The sequence below is a fragment of the Drosophila pseudoobscura genome, chromosome 4, assembly GCF_009870125.1.
Source record: "Drosophila pseudoobscura strain MV-25-SWS-2005 chromosome 4, UCI_Dpse_MV25, whole genome shotgun sequence".
Lineage (NCBI taxonomy): Eukaryota > Metazoa > Arthropoda > Insecta > Diptera > Drosophilidae > Drosophila > Drosophila pseudoobscura.
In genome coordinates this window covers 10,926,611-10,944,361 of record NC_046681.1, presented here as the reverse complement: position 1 = coordinate 10,944,361, position 17,751 = coordinate 10,926,611, and the positions used below count along the sequence as shown (strand labels likewise).

The following is a 17,751-nucleotide window of genomic DNA, read 5'->3' as shown; positions in this document are numbered from 1 at the left end:
ACAATGTTGAATTTGACACCTGGGATTTCGTGGGGCATGGATTGCTTGTTTCGGTTTTTTCTGGGGGGAAAAAAAACGAAAAATATCAGATCTAGGATACCCGACGAAAACAGCTCAAAAATTGCACTCTGTGGTGCAGCTATATTGCCTTCATGGAGCTTATGGGAGAGGTTTCCTTCCCTCTAAAGGGTGGTCCGCTCAAAACCTTTGCTAGAGTCCGCTCCTGGAAAAACAGACGCCTGGGGATGCATTGAACTCGTAGTAAAACGACTGTCAGTGGCGTCCACCGACAAAAAGGGGTAAAGGAAAGCTTTCGTTTCGCCCACGAAGCTTTTCTCCAACATGGAGCGCACACACACGCACACCGGCAGAGCGGCGAGCGACGGAGAGGCCGAGGGACCGAGTGAGAGTAAAAGAGTGGCAAAGCATCAGACAAACGAACGAGCACGAACACCCACCCTCCTTCGGTTGTCCATGTGCCGACGAAGCGGCAGCCGGAGACGATGCAACAAATATAAGAACCGAAGCTCTTGGCGGCAGCGAAAACATTTCTAACGGAAAACTCCTGGCGTGTGGACGTGCTTGGACGTGTCGTCGTGGCCTCTGATTTTTTGTCGCGTCTTTGGCCTGCTCTGCTCTGTGTTTTTCGTGTATTGTATTGTTCAGCTTCGATTCGCGTATTATTCTTTCCGCCGAGAGTGCCGCGTGCGACCATACGACCACTTAGTAGTCCATAAAAGAAAACGAAAATCGGGCAAAACAAAAGATATATTCGCCTCGCCCCGCCTCCAACCCATTCGTCTTGTTTGCCAAATTACGGGCATAGTTCTTATTGTATTGTGAAGCAACCTTGAAATTTTCTACGCACACAAAAAAATATTCAGTGACGCTTTTTGGACAATTGCAATGTGACTTTCGGAGTGTGAACGCAGTTTTGTTGCCCCAAAAAGAGAATCGGAAGAAGCATCAAATCGTGTTGAATATACCCCTCTGAAAGAATACCGAACGAGGATTACGGATAACTGATCGAAAAAGGAAACAAGCAGCACAGAAATGGGCACTATCGGTGAGTTATATTTCTATTTTCAAAGTAATCTATGCCAAAAATCATAATACTATTACCGGTTAGGGGTTATGTATAATTGTTCTAGGAAAATTCTATTATTTCTCCTCCATCTCTCTGTATATTCCAGCATTAACAGGCTCTGGTGATACTCGTATTTCTAGGAGCGCTTTCTCTTATTTCTAGGAAATTCCCATCCCATCCCAACCTTCAACTCCTTTCCTGAAAGAACTGGAAATCAATCCATCGATTTGTAGCTTTCACCAATTAAGCGCTTCTCTAATTGCATTTCAGTAAAATGTCAATCCTTTGTACTTTGAGCTGGTTATCTCATTTCCAAGAATATTCCACTACCTCCTGCAGTGCTTATGCCAGAGTTATGACCATCATCGAGCCAGAGCACCCATGCAATGGTTCTTGGAATCCAGTCATTCTTCCTCTAGTTGCCCCTAGGAACCACAGTGCCATCGAACCCATAACCCCCGCCCCTTCCCGCCGGCCATTTCCTTATGCGATTCCAAACAGTAGTTGCACAATTTCCTCCTCCTCCTCCTCCTCCTCCAGCTCCTGCTCCTGCTCCCATAATCTATTGTTAGCTCCTCTCTCTAGGGGCAACACCCAGCAGTTACATGAATAATCCCCTTTTCCTTGCCGGGATTCCTTACAATTAGAGGGGCGAGTCCTGCCCGTGGCACACCCACACTTGGACTCCTGGATGCTGCTTTTCAATTATCCTGCCTAAAAATAGACTCTCTCTCTCACGCACAAAAGAGCAGGCGAAAGAGCAATCAACCCACACTTTTGCGGGCCTGGGAGGGAGGGCTTCTTTCAACATCATCCATGCCCGAAAATACTCGTAAAATACGAAGAGAGCAAAATGAAGCGACAAATGACAACGACGTCATTATCATAAACATGGTCTGGTCTGGGCGCCTCGGTGGGCCTGGCCCGGCCTGGCCCGCCCCGGCTAAAATTCTATGAATTTTGTTTATCCAAAATGTATAAAATAAATAATATGCCAGCCCGAACGGCGGAGGGGCTGCGGCTGTGGCTGGGGATAGACCCTAAAACTCATAATCGAATGACGCACGAGCTTCTGATTTCTCTCTACATAAAGTATAGCTATGTACGGATATAAGTATATAATCGGGGCGTATGTATATTCATCCGCCCATTCATTGTAGGCCAGTCGTCCAGTGGCGGCTATCCTTGAACATTCCGGTGTCCTTTTGGGTGCGCCCGGACTTGGTTCGACAGCGACACCCACAGGTACAGATACAGTTACACCCACAGAGTGTTACAGCCACAAATGCGCTTTGATTGCCATCTAGAGAGTCGGAGGTAGGGGCCGTACTTGTGCCTCAATGGGTTCATTGTGTGCCACACGACACGACACGACGGTTGCATACACAAGTGGCAGCCACCAGCCAGCCAGTGCAGGACTCTTCTGTGTGCCATTTTGTGCGGGTTGGCTGTGGCTCTGGCTCTGGCTCTGGCTGTGGCATTAAACACGCTTGACATCCTGCTCAATGTTGAGCACATTTCTCTCCTCATGACACGGCGTCAGCAAAAAGTTCACAGAAAAGGACAGTGGATTAGACTTTTGAAAAGGTTAATCTCCCGAATATGGGAAACATAATATAGGGGCTGTCTGGCCCGAACTTCAAGCACAAGGACCACAATTCCAGGCACTTTATTTTAATTACAAGCAACGCAGAATCACTTGTTGTCCCGAGCCATAAAAAGAACACTTAAAAGATACATTGATTGCCCAGAACAATGGCTTCTCTGTGCTTTAGAGACAGGGCAATAAAAATATCTATTAATTATCATTGATGAGCCACTAGATGCTGGCTTAGTGATTCGTTTTTGGGACTAGATGCGACTAACGTACTTCAAATTTGCGATATTGTGGTGGTAGCACTTGAGCTTCTCGACGGGGCACGTGGGCCGCTTGTGGAGACACTTGCAGTAGACGAAATTCTCCATCAGATGCCCCTCGAACTCCTCGCACTGGGCCTCGGTTTTGAGCAGCTCCCGGTACTCCTCGACGCTCTCCAGATTGAGGGGGTCCAGCTGGTGCATGTAGCACTTGAGCTTGAGGACTGTGGCATGGAAGTAGTTGAATATATCGACGGCCATTATCTTGTGGTGCTGTATGCAGCGGTGGCTGGGATCGCCCATGATCAAGGGCGTCTCCAGGGACTTGTTCAGGCGATCGTAGGCCGCATAGAACCGCTTGCAGTGGGTGTCCAGCTCCAGGACAGCGCGTTTCATGTTGTTGCTGGCGAAAAACGAAAAACAAACGCTATACAAATGGAATGGAATGGGCTCGGACTGGACTCACTTTGAGGTACGCAGGACTTCCAGCTTCTCCTCGTACTCATTGACGAGGGCCTCCTCCGTGGAGAGGGTGTAGACCTCGGGATAGCGACAGCCGATCACACAGCTGATCAGAATGAGGTATCGCTGCGTCAGGAGCCACACTCGCTCGATGAGTATCTTCTGGGCCTGCACTTCGCACAGATACATGTTGTAGAAGTCGCGGTAGCGCGTCTCCAGATCCACCAGCAGGCCCAGCACCTCGGCCTCTGTCTCGTAGTGATCCTGCAGCTGGGGCGTCAAATGGGGCTCCTCCTCCTCCTCGCCCTCCTCACCCAACCCACCCTCCCTACCCTCCCCGTTTCCTAAAGGTTTCTTCATTTTTTTGTTTGTTTTGTTTTGTTTTGGGAATATATGTTCTACAAGTTCTACAAGGCTTGCTGGGGGGCCCATCAAATTTAATTTCGATTTCTTTCATCAATTTTGATCTCTGTTTAATAAAAATCAGATGGAAATCAACATTAATTCTTCACAGAAATCGATTTAAAATAGATTTGTCTGGCAGCAAAAAAAAAGAAATATATCTAAATCACAAATACGTCACAAAGGAATCCATCGAATCTGATGATGGAACGGAACCAAGCGAAAGTTCATTCAAGCATTCGAAAAGATGCTTTGATTGATTCCCAATTTCGGGCATTCGAATGCATCGACCAAACGGAAATTAAAGTGCCACAAAAATTGTTGTATCTATCGATCCGCTCTCTCTGCCAGATATACATACGTACATACGTATATATATGTATATCTTTTTTTAAATGCGTAATTTTTGTTGTTGTATGGGGCAACCGACGTGCCGCATCATTAATGAAGTGCGAAGCCAATTGCCGCCTTCAACAATTTCCACCAAGACCAGACAGACAGACAGACAGACAGTGAATACACTCATATTCGAACCGAAATACATTGAGATATATATGTATATATAGAGAGGGGGATATGGTAAACGGGAAGGGAAATTCGAACCGCACGAACATCACGGATTGCGGCATGGCTCCTACTCATCCTTCAATATTACTCAAATAAACAAAAGAGAATGCAAATTGTTTGAACAAAACAAATATTAAATGCGCCTCAATAATAATTTCCGTGTTGTATTTAACAAAAAACAAAAAATCAATCAACTAGGAAGTACTTTTACTCGTAAAAATGCCCTTGAATATCCGAGTATTTTTGGTGGAAATATTTACACGAAATACGATACATTTTGGAGAAGAAAGTGCTTTGATTGCATATCAATTATTTCGAGTGTTAAAAATACTTTATTGGTATATTTTTTCCAGGAATTTTCTCTATAATTGAAATGGAATTAACATCACTTAACGCTTCTCCATTCCAAAAAAAATTTCTTCGCACAAAAGAAGACCTCAAAAACTTGCTAAAAGAGAATACAATTTTGAAACAAAAGAAAAGAAGCGCACACACATTTTGCTTTCGGGGGTTTCACACTTTGTTTATGAATTTTGTTGTTAAAAATTTTTAATTGCCAAATCGGTGCGGCACACGCGTCGTATGCGCGATGTCTTCTACGGTGTAATGTGTTTGGGCTATTTTGGACACCGAGTGTTTGTAGCGGACGCCCTCAAGATGTTTTCGCTCAACACCGACCGACCGGGGCTAATGGGTACTCGTACACCCTCCCATCCCCCCATACCCAATCCCCCCTATCCAATCCCCCCGATCTGCCTGTCTCTTTGTCTCTCTCGCTCTCTATCTCTCTGTGTGTAAGGCAGGCATTTTATGTAATTAATTCTCGTTGAATTATGGCCAGCAAAAAGTGTTGTTTGATAGTGTTTGGGGCCTAGCAGATCCACGGGAAGGTGCAATGAACCTCTCGAGGCAGATACCCGTAATTGCAAGCGGCAGATGGCCAGAAGGCAAGAAGAGCAACGATCGTTCATTAGTTGCTTTAATTATCTAGCATTAGTGGGGTGGGGGCGGAGCAGGGCAGGAAGACCTTTAAGTGCTTCAGAAATATCCCTTAAGTCCGATGCCAGTGTCTGGCCCTTGACCTTTACCTTGAATTGTGCCCAAGTGCTGCACTTGAACTGCCATTATCACTCGAAAGAAGAGACCTCTCTCCCTTCCTCAAGTCCCATAAAATAGAGATAATCAAAGAGACATATCGCAAATGTCAAAACGAATCATTTTCAGTTAGCCATAAAAATGGGATTTATGCTAATTTGCTTGTTATGGCCAAAGTACACGAATAAAAATAAAAGATATACCCAAAAATAAACCAAAGACAAGAGGCAGGGCACGTCGCGTCTTGGGAATAAAGAGAACTTTTCATTTACAATTTTTCATAAATAATATAACTAAATGCCGCTGCAAAAACGAGCAAATACAGATGAATAGTGGACACATTGGATGGTTGGGTGGTGAATGGGGGACACAACAAATGGAGGAGTGTTTAGGAGGCAGGGATGAGCACTGACAATGGTTACCCTATTAAAAAGAGTAGAATGGAATGCCAGAAAGGTGGAATGAAAGGCTGAAAGAACGTAATGAAAAAGGGCCATGAACAAAGGTTCTAGAAGGGACAGTGATAATACTCCTTTATGGGTACCGCATTTCGATTAACTCGAATAAATATATACTACAGAAAACCTATAGTGCACAGAGTTCTTCTGACTATTCCTCTGGTGTTTTTATGGCACACAGAAATTGGCTTGCCTTCCCACTTGGAAATATCTGTTGCACTTCTATAGAACTGATTTCTTACTTATTTGTCATTAATTGTATTCCAAGAATAGAAAAACATATCGGTATTCAATATATCTACTTAAAAGACGAGACTTCAGGGATTCATGCTGAGTTTTTACATTATGTTTGGATATAGCACAAAATTGCATAGAAAATACACTCGATATAAGATGTAAAACCTAAGAAATCTCTAAAGCAACCCCTTAAACCACCTGCACTGCAGTCCACCCCATTCACCCCAGTCCCTAAGTACCCCTACTGTACCCATTTATATGGACGAATGTGCACCGCTTTGGTGGTTTGTTTGGGGCTTGTTTCATTTCGATTTCATTCGTTCATTCTTTTTTTTTTCTCTCCTGTCGCAGACGAGTGTTCTGGCCGCTCTTTCGCTTTCTACGCGCTGATCCGTGGGACAAGGTCGTGCCGTCGCCTGTCGCCGCGAGAAATATTATGGCTAACCAAAAGATAAAATATATAAGTATCAGAGAGCTCTACATATACGAGTATATAAGCGTATATCTGTACGGGGCGGCTGCATACGGGAGGTGTACGGGTCCAAGGGGTCGTCTGCTGTGCGTTTTGTGACGCGCTTTTTGCCATTGACACGCAATAAAAATATGGTACTTAAAATCTTGTAAAAATCTCGTAATGAGCGCAGAGCACACACGAAAAGATCTGCCGTGTGTCTTAATTGGTTGCACAGTCTCGGGGCCCATCGATGGGCAGGCGGCAGGGGGCACAGATCGCGATAGGAAGAGCTAACACAGCCAGATCGAGTACTAATCTCTCGGTTAGAACTTTAACCAAGGGACAAGGGAGTGGGTGTTCCTCCTGAAGGAGCAATTATAAGAGAAAAGAAAGGGAAGATTTACCAATATTAAAGGTAAGAACACTGATTTGATTGAACGTTTTCGCCCTAAGGTAGCTGCTTTTACATCAGGGATGTATCAGGGGTGTATCAGGGATATATCAGGGATGTATCAGGGATGTATCAGGGATGTATCAAGGATATATCAGGGATGTATCATGCATGTATCTGGGATGTATCAGAGATGTATCAGGGATGTATCAGGAATGTATCATGTATATATCAGGAATGTATCAGGGATGTATCAGGGATGTATCAGGGATGTATCAGCGATATATCAGGGATGTATCAGGAATGTATCATGTATATATCATGGATGTATCATGCCTCTGCTGTTGTTGTGAAAATGTCGTTATGGCATGGACTTTGTTCCACTGAAATTAAGATCTATTTGCAGTCCTTCAACCACTTGCTCCCCACCCTTCCCTGTGCCTGGCATACATATGTTTACCTAAAGGAGAAAGTCGGTTGGGGGAGGGGAGGGGGGGGGGGGGGGGCGAGAAAGCCAGACATAAGACACATAAAGTAGATGGAGGCGAAAGGCGGAATGCGTGGGCCGCTGAAGTGTATTCCTGCCTGATTTTATTTGAATATATTTTCGCATACATACATATATCCCAACCCAACCCAACGAGAGAATATACTATGCATAGTATATAAATTATTAAATTTTGCTACGCTTTAGCGCTGCCTCCAAACATCGCATCACATGAATCTGATGTCTCTATAGATGTAGTCGTAGTCGAAGTCGTAGTCGCTCGTAGTCGCCAATAAATGTTTACTATACAAATGGCAAATATTTTACGCAGTCTCTCCCTCTCTCTCCCTCTTTTACCGATCGTATTTGATTGAACATTCATATTATTTGTTTAATTAATGTATCTATATCAATACTTTCTTTACGCTTCTTTGATTTGATCATGGTTTATTTTTATTTGTATTTTTTAAATTGGAAATCGACAATCGACAAACACAAGTGTCCCCCCATTATGATAAAGGCTCTCAAGTAAGCCGGTTTTAACCGGTCTAGACGGAAGATTCACGTGATGTGGATGACGATGACGATGATGTTTCCATTGAGTTTTCTTTTGAAATGTGTCTTTTGTCTACCAGAGGCAGTGGCAGTGGCAGAGCTCTCTTCTATACAGTTTTTCCTTTCATTCTCTGTGGATTTTGGGTCCCTTGCAGACACTTGCCGATACTTTACGCTACTTCCTTCGCTCTCCACCCAATAACCAACTCAACTGCCACATAATTAATCACAATTCCAAGTACTACGCGTAGTATCTATGCCCAGGCAATTTCCGTTTCCCTTGTGGGGGATTTATTCATTCAACGGAACTTCTAGTTGACGTCAGGTGCCGGTGCCGGCTACCCATTCCAGGCACTTGCCAGGCAAATATTATTATTAGCGTTACTTACAATTATTTACGAGCATTCCGCATGTGTGTTCCGTTCCGAGAAAACCCCTCCCCCCAACCCCACGAGACGAGAGGCAGAGACATTAAACAGCAATTGTTGCAACGAAAAGTGTTTGTTGCATACAGTCTGGTATTTATTTATTTATTATTGGATGTGGGTGGGGGGGTAGCACCTAATTTATGGACTCTGCTCAGCTCTCGGACATTGTCTCACCTTCGGCTCTTTGTAGGGCCTCTCGCTCCCTTCGCAATGAAACCTCATTATCAGGATGGATAAGTTTGATAAATGTATCTGACGTAGGCATTCGCCTTGACCTTACCTTGAAAATTGTCAGCTACATGAAAATGTTCATTTTTCGGTTTTTTTTTTTTTCCATTTTCCACTTTTCCTCTGCGCGTAATTACAAAATTTGTCGGCTATTTATAAGAATTTATTTACACAAATAAAAGTATATATCATGCGCTTGCAGAGAACCGAGCAGCGCAGAGGCGGAAATATTTAAATAATTTATGGAAACGGTGGCTGGCGGAGTCCCCATATCATTCGAGTAAAGCCGCCCCATCCTTGGCTTCCTCCTTGGCCCTGACATGGCACTCTGTCCACTCAGGGGCAGCAGCCGTGGCTCGTAGGGTGTGCAACCTGTACGGGCACAACCACTTGTCCGCCTCTAGTGTATCCTTCAGCCCCGTCAGCTGTCGGCTGTACTCGTGACGGTCATGTGAGCGCTTCCAAAGAGCAGCAGCTGTCCCTCGCTGTTGGTCTGTTGTTGGGTCTGTCTTGGGGAAGAGTGCTCCGAAGAGTGCTCCGACGAGTGCTCCCATATATCAATAAAGTCGCGGACAAGGCGGGGGCGGCCACACACGCCCTCTTTTGCTAAAAATATTCCCATCCCGAAAGAGAAAGAGGGAGAAGGCAAATTAAACCAAATTTAATCAGCAACAAAATATATCTACTAAATATAATATGTATTTTATTTTTTCTGTTTTTCCTTCTCTTCTTTTTTTTTTAAACCTATAAAAAAATCTCACGCACACGTATAAAATCTTAAAAAAAAAAATTTCAAAAATCCCCTTTATATTTATTTATTTTTTTATATTTGTTTTTGTTCTTTGTTTTTATTTCTTTTTGTTTATTTTCGTTGTTTTGTTGGTGGTTTGTTGGCTTTGTTTTTGCCTTTGTGGGCGCAACGGAAATTTTGTTTTAAGTCGTTAATTTTTATTGAATTGTTGTATAATAAGTATTTGCAGAATGCTGTTTAGTTTTTCCTTTTTCAACAGCCCATCCACCGAATGGGGAGCAAAATGATGCAAAAGCCTTTGTTCGGGGAGTGTTTGAGCACTGGAAAGATGGAGGGAAATATAGAGGATAGATTGGTAGAAATAACCATCATTCATGGGCTTGGGATAGAGCTGTATCTATGGCGCATATTGGATTGCATCTTTCAAGAGGCGATGCACCGTCCAGTGGCCCGTGAGACACCAGCTGGGGCGAGGGGCGCTGCCGCATGACGCGCGACGTCAAAGACCTTCTTCTCTAGTGGATTCCCTTGGTAGGATCCTACGTGAAGTAGTTATTAATGGGTTCCACTTTATCATTGTTTATTCTTCTATGGACCGACCTTCCTCTCACTGTTTTCCATCCTTGATCAAGAAAACGGGGAACAAAACAGGCAATAATCAAAGCACTTCCCATTTCCCAAACACTTGCAAAATCCGCCTCGAATCTACACGAATTTCTGTGTTATATATCGACTGTTGAAATCTTTAGCCGTATAGCATATATCGGAAAAGTGGCGCTTTTTCCGTGTAATGGGAAAATCAACAAATAGCCCCCCAATGGAACGAACATTTTGTGGATTGTAACAAAACTTTGCCTGACCCAAATTCAGGTCTGTGTGTGTTTTTCTGTAAACAATCGAAGCAAATCTGAAATACGATTATACAAGTACAAGTACAAGTACTTAATACCCGGAAAAGTCAAGAAATTAAATATAAATTATATGTGTTTTTCATGGTTAATGGAAATGGCAAAGGAGGAGGAGCAGAACAGCACGTTGTCGTAGGTCTCCAGTCTCCGGGACTCTTGCGAGAGTTGACGTAGGTCTGAGGTTGCCCTCCGGAGCACACACCCTCCCCCGCAGATTGAGCAATCAATTGTTTTTGCGGGGAGAGCCGCACTACTGCCAAGTGTTGGGCCATTCGAAAGCCTCCGGCATTGTCCGGTGGTCTACGGTCGACGGTCGATGGTCTCCGGTTAAGCGATTCATCATCCCCCGTTGAGACGCTGCTCTGGCTGCCGGGCCCTGGTCTAAAAGTGTTTCCCATTTTATTTTGTAATAATACCAACAAAAAAAACTTACAATTGGTCTGGGAGTCGCCGACGGGGCTGCTTCAGCCTCAGCCTCAGACGCAGCCTCGTTGGCCTATAGATACAAATGTATCTGTATCTGTGTCTGTAGCTGTATCTGTTGTTGTGGCTATATCTGTGCGCTTGTACGTTGTGTATGTGGCACGCCGACCGACAACGACTTGTCCATTGACGTCAGCAATGCCCCCAAAGTCGCGTACACTGTCGGGCGGGTTGCCAAGCAGGCGGGGAATCGGGACACGGCTCTCGTTTGTTGCTGCTGTTGTTGGAGACCAGGGCGACAATCAGGGGCACGGGGCCGGGCAAGGGGACTAACCGAAACGTACATTTTGGCAGTCACTCATACGAGTGTTGGAGACCTGATGCTGATGGCCCCTCCCCCACCCCGTGCCTCCCCCTGGTTCTGGATCTGTTCGGCGAGGAAGGGTATATTGATTGGGCTGATATTGAATGGCTGTGCAGAGATCCATCATTGTCATGAAATATTGTGTCTTTAAAGTGGTATCTGAATGCCATTCCAGGCTTTGCTTTTGGATATATTCCATATGGTATTCTCTTTTGGATTGAGCTCTAAGGCAGCTCCAGGATAAAATTCTAGCAGTAAAATCTACTACTTTTAAGAGTACAACCCCTAATTAATATTCCCCTACCCCACTGGTTGTCCAGGGTATCTCTTAGTCGCCTCTGGAAGGCTCCTAAAACCCTCATATGTCGCAAGAATTTCTGTTTTTGCCATTGGCTTGGCCGGGCTGGCAGGTCGTCGATTCTCCTGGCGCCTTTGTTGCAAATGCATTTCACATATCTGTATCTGTATCTGTATCTGTATCTGTGTATCTGTGTATCTGCTACTCGGACCACAGCTAATGCGTCTGACTATCCCATGCGATCCTGTGTGTGGATTGTTTATTTTGACCCACTGTTTATGCGATACGCGACTCCCCCTTGGGCTGCGGTCGGGGCAGATAATTTCCACGGAAATTCTGGCTTCGCTTTTATTTTTAGAGAGCCGCAGAAAATGCATCTCCTCCGACGACAGCCCCCCCGCCTGCCCGCCTGCCTGCCTGCCTGCCTGACCCTTTTTGGCTCATTTGTGGCTTTGGCTATTTCGGGGGGCCATGCAAAATGTTTTGCTGTTTTGCTGCGGATCGTCGAAAGAAATTATCGAGATGAAATGGCCAAAACGAATACTCGAATCATTTGAATCGACGACGCAGGGAAGAAAGTGAAAGTCTGATTTATGGCCACACGCAGGCCTCCCTGACTTTTGTATCTCTGTTGATGGTTTTTAATGGTACATAATTAGTTTTGCTCCCCCTTGGGTTGGAGCACTCATTTATTAGGGATCCACCTCTGGCCCAGAGCCAATCAATTTTGGAACGGAAATAGAAATAGAAACAGCAAGTCCCATCTTTGACGTGTTGCCGCCTGTCCTTTCCCTCAAACTTTTTTGCCAGTTTTTCGAGGGGGGTTTCACATTTGCGCCGCCCCCAGCCCCCCACTTAATATTCCCCCCGGTGCGGCAGGGGGAATGACTCTTGTAATGGAATAATAAATGAGGCTTAAAAGAAATGTTTTGCTCTACCAAAAAAATACTCAAAGGCGGAACAAAAATAAAAGATTTAGGTGGAATAAATAGGGTTTCGAATGAAGTGTCGGCGAAAGCCATTCAAGGCTTAACAGTGTTGGAAAATGGTATAATTTGTAGCTTATTAATGGAACTTGAAAACTCCTTTCCTTTGACTATAAAAGAGTATCAATTATATGCCAGTTCCGTGTTCTTGTAAGGGGAATATTCAGAGAACATTTGAAGCATTTTCTAGATGCCTAAAGCAAAGACTAAACCCTGATATCTTTCTTTGAAATATACTAAAAAGAGTCAGGTTATTGGAGCTATTAATTCCTGGAAAGAGGCACAGATTCAAGCCTTCTCAGTACCCTCCCTAGGCACTTCCCTTCCCATCTCTTTTCGCTCTCTGCTTTTACCAATATCCCAACCCGATCCAACACCTGAACCACCCTATAGACACTATCTATATCTATCTCCAACCATTTCGAGATACAGCCATAAATTAGCTGAGAAATGCATTTCTCGTGTCATGCCTCAGTGGTAAATATTTCTCTGCAGTAATTTGTCTAAAATGAAAATACTTTTCAATATATGTAAACAATTTTCGATTCACCTTCACCCCTGCATCGCCCGAACCCCGAACCCCAACCCCGAACCCCAACCCCGAACCACAACCAGAACCACCTCCTCCGCAGTTGACACTTTATGAAATACGATTTTGATCGCTAAACAGAACATATAATTTAACGTCAAACGGCGATTCACGATTCGCGTTAAAATTGTGAGCAAAATCGAGCGAAAATCACATCACGCCCTATAAATGTTTTGCTCCGCTCCGCACCGGTCCTCCGCGATTTAATTTGATTTTCCAGCTAAAGCATTTAACGGGCTATATGCTATATGCTATATAGCAGATATAGATTCGATTCTCTGTCTGGCCCGTGTCCCATGCGGCGGCAAAACAAATGATTTCTTCTCACTATTTCTCGGGCTATAAATGAAATCAAATGTGCGGGGGAGCAGGGGCTGCGGGTGGAGGTGGAGGTGGAGCTGGGCTGTCACTGGCACTACGCAGATTGTGCGGATTCCAAAAATCGCAGCAGTCACAGAATCCGTGACTAACTGCTGACGTCTTTTGGCTGTGTGGCCCGGCCCCATCTATAACCCAGAGACAACCCCCTGGACTCTCTCTAGCCCATGGCCGATCTGGGCATCTGATCTACGCAAATTCTGCACTAACTTTGTCACAGACAACTCGGCGACAACCATCGTCTATCTCTCTGTCTTGGGCGCGGACATGGACGTGGGCGTGGGTGTTGCTCTTTCCCCTTGGGAGGGGCGGAGGGCTGTAAGCGCTTTTCCATGTCCGTTCTTGTATGATAAATTAATAATTCGCGATGTGGAACACGGCACATAAAAGAACAACACATCAAACGTTGATTATAAATCATAAGGAACAACCGAGAAATATTTCCAATTAATGGCACTCGAAGCGGCCGAGCAGCCCATCTGAAGACGGGAGCTGTTGCCAAGGCTAGGGTCAAGGCAGAGGTGGGCTGGAGAAGATATTGATTGTGTCTGAGAGGTCAAGTTTAAGGGCAGGCAAAAGGAAGCTTGAACTGGGAGCAGGAGGTGGAAATTAAGTGGAACGAGGGCTAAATGGAGTGGAAGAATTGGCATTAGAAGGTAATTAGCTGTGTAGGTTCCTCACACACCATCAGAGAGAGAGAGAGACTCCGGCGCTTAAGTAGGGACTAAGTGCCTGTATTTTAGGGAGATTCCTATGCCTATAGACTGAAAGATGAACTGAGGGATAATTGAGGCAAATGGGGACTGCTCCTATGAGGAAAAGGAATAGATTCTTGTGTGCACCAACCGAAAATTCTACAAAATTATAAGCAACCATAAGAATCTGCCTTATAGAATCCCCAATAATATGATCTCTCTTCATCTCTTGCAGAGAAACGTTCATTTTCCTTCCGCCTGCGCCGCTCGTTTGGCGACGGAGGCAGCACCAACAGTCGCAACAGCAACAACAACAGCAGCACCTGCACCAATCACAACAACCAGAAGAGGTGCAGCACGCCGCTGACACCCACCAGCACCAGCACGGGCCGCCTGGAGGTGCCCGGGGCGGCGTCGGTGAGCCGTAGGAGCAGCATCTACAAGAAGCCGGACAAGAACGACGGCGGACAGATCCACTTGATACCGGACGTGGAGCTGCCGCTGATGACGTTCGCGGACCAGTACAACATTGAGAAGACCCTGGCGGAGGGATGCTTCGCCAAGATACTGCTGTGCCGGCACAGGCCCACCAACACGCTGGTGGCCCTGAAGGCAGTGCACGCGGAGCTGACCACGATCAAGGAGTTCCAGAAGGAGTTCCACTACAACTACGAGCTGTCGCACCACCACCACATCCTGAGCGCCTACGCGGTGGCCTTCCAGACGATGGACTACTATGTGTTCGCGATGGAGCACGCCCCGTACGGAGACCTGGCCTCGAACATCGGACCCAACGGCCTGCACGAGAACGCCTGCAAGCTGATCTCCGAGCAGCTGAGCTCGGCCCTGGGTTTCATGCACTCGAAGAACCTGGTGCATCGCGACCTGAAGATTGAGAATATCCTGGTGTTCACGCCGGACTTTACCAGGGTGAAGCTGTGCGACTTCGGGGCGACCACCAAGAAGGGCCTGCTGGTGCACAAGGTGAAGCACACGTGGACCAGCTGTGTGCCGCCCGAGCAGCTGGAGCTGATCAAGAACGAGCGCTTCCAGTGCCTGCCCATCAGCGATTCCTGGCAGTTCGGCATCCTGCTGTACAACATCCTCACCGGCAATCCGCCCTGGCAGTCGGCCGACTGGGTCAAGGACCAGTCGTACGCCAACTTTATGAAGTACGAGCAGCGCAAGACGACCAAAGTGCCGGACAGTTTCCGGCGATTCTCGCCACGCCTGATGCGCTGCTTCCGCAAGTATCTCAGCCACGATCCGGAGGACCGCTGCAAGATCACCGAGGTGACCAAGTACATGAAGGACCGCTGGGTGGAGTGCCGCATCTCCACCTCCAAGTCGGCCACCCTCATCTCGCCCACCCACCACGACCAGGACTCGTGCATCTACCTGAACCAGCGCGAGGGCCGCCTCTCGGGCGACGAGAACAAGCTCCGGTTCAAGCGCATGATGTCCAGCTACGGCCTGGACATACCCATCGATCCGGTGATGGTGCGACGGCGCGTCTGGGACTGGCTGTCCACCTGCGATGCCAGCTTCGATCCCGAGGTCGAGAGCTTGCATGGCCTGGACATGATGCATTAGAGGGCAGCGAGTGCCCTCTTATCAAATATCATCCTCTGCGGAACTGTTTGAATTTGTAGATCTATGAGATCAAATATTATATTAATGTTAGCGAAATTTGCTATGCTATAGGTATTTAGTAATTTAGTAAGAATTTGTACCGTTAAGAGACCCCCCCCCCCCCCCCCATCCCCCCCTACCAGAAACCACTTGGAGAAAACACACGTCAACGGATTCCACTAGTGTTACCTTTCTAGTCTTCCGCCGTAATGATTTTTTCGATATATTCTACATGTCTATATTGTATATACTATATCTAATATATAATGTGTGATTTACGCGTTACTTACTTTAAACGATATACCATACGATACGATACATATACGGTACGATACGATACCAACTAATGCAATTATCTAGATCTAGAATTTATATATAGCGTTTACCCGATATATTTGTAGAGAGAAACTGAAAGTGGATGATGACCAATTACTAGACATCTAAGTTTCGTTGTATATTCGTAGTAGCTCTTAATCTTAATGTCTATCTGTAATCTGCAATCCATAGTACTTCTTCTATGCGTATCCCTACCCCCACAAAGAACAATTTTGTATATACGACTTTTACCATTAAATATTGATTGATATCCTATGTATACCATATACCAAAAACTGCAACAAATATGGAACCCTAAACAGAGTTTATATGAAAGTTTACGGAAAGTCTTTAAAGACTAATATCATTCCAGTTCCAGTGCCAGTTCCAGATGCTTTCTCTCTCGTTAAACGAGATTTTTGGCAAACGAATTCTCATTTAAACAAAATAATGCCAGGGGGTTCCAGTGGGGAAACACAAACTAAGCTAATCGATAAATATTTATGATTAAAATTTTAATTATTTATTGTTGTTTGGCTACCGCTGGCGGTGGAGGTGGTGGCTGTGGTGGTGGCGGTGGCCTTTCGGATTAGTGTCTTGGCTAATTACCTAGGCGTCTGGAAGGTCATCTCTGTTGTTGACTTTGAAAGGCAGAGCTGCCATAGCGGTGGCTCCCACTCGATCTCTGGAGAAGAATACCCCACCGAAAACGACTTTGTTGCTTCGAGCATTGGACAGGCAGGATGTGACGCCTCGGTTAGCCATAAACAAACACATTCAGGTTCAGGTTCATTCAACAAAAGGTGCCGTGCGGCAGTGGGCGGACCCGGACACATTGTTTGCATTAGACCTGTCTTGTCTTTGCCAATAAAAGCGAATGATACGAGTATAGCCGTGAATCTAGGGCCCCCCTTCGAATCCGATCAATCTCCCAATGCCTGATTGATTATTCGGTGTCGTATTAATCGCTGCCTGTAATTAAGTTAAACGCTTGAACGGTCAGTGCCGTTTCACCTTGACTTTGTTTGATAAATGACAACAACAACAAGAAGAACAACAGATTCCGAGCACTTTTTTATGGGGCGCATGCCGACGGCACTTAAATATTTTTAATGCCCCGCCGTAAGGGGTGGCTAGACGAGATAAATGTGAATGGATTGGACTGGAAAATACTTTGGAAATGGGGAAAAACTAGAGGCGGCACTATCAAGAACAAATTATTAGAATATCAAACAATACTCAAGGGTATACCTCTGGTCCCCACCAGTCGTTATGAGGATGTCTCTAGCACGAGCTGGCGAACAAATTGGGATGATCATAAATAACATTGGCCATGTGATCTGCATATTTCCATGCCACGCGCATCGAAGCCGTGAACCAAATAGTGGGTTTCTCAGGCCAAGAACACAGCGCATAATGCAGTTGGTATTGCTATTCGGTTTTCTGGCAGTTCAAAGTAAGCAAACGATCGTTTATGGATCAATAAATATACAATTTATCCCATTTAATTAGTCGCTATTGGTGTAAAACTGTCGGAATATCAAAACATGTTGTGCCGCGCGCATAAATTTCATTTCAATCGCCACGAAAATAGGTTTTACGATGTCTCTCCGTCAACGCAATGAAATTTCGCCCGCATCTAACTTTTGGGTCCCTCCCGAGTTCTACGAGTATCTATCAGCTTACTGTGTGATTTTGTCGTGT

General features: G+C 45.5%; 2 protein-coding genes across 2 annotated transcripts; one reads left to right on the top strand and one right to left on the bottom strand.

Moving 5' to 3' along the window:
* Positions 1–87: 87 nt before the first annotated feature.
* meng (serine/threonine-protein kinase meng-po) lies at positions 88–16,376 on the top strand. The gene is made up of 2 exons (XM_001357374.4): positions 88–1,066; positions 14,336–16,376. Exons 1-2 carry the CDS (start codon positions 1,054–1,056, stop codon positions 15,691–15,693), a joined length of 1,371 nt encoding a protein of 456 aa, XP_001357410.2. The 5' UTR covers positions 88–1,053; the 3' UTR covers positions 15,694–16,376.
* On the bottom strand, positions 2,823–3,781 carry LOC4818168 (uncharacterized). Its single transcript, XM_001357373.4, has 2 exons — positions 3,411–3,781; positions 2,823–3,347 (listed from the first exon to the last, which is right to left on the bottom strand). Exons 1-2 carry the CDS (start codon positions 3,764–3,766, stop codon positions 2,939–2,941), a joined length of 765 nt encoding a protein of 254 aa, XP_001357409.3. The 5' UTR covers positions 3,767–3,781; the 3' UTR covers positions 2,823–2,938.
* Positions 16,377–17,751: the final 1,375 nt, after the last annotated feature.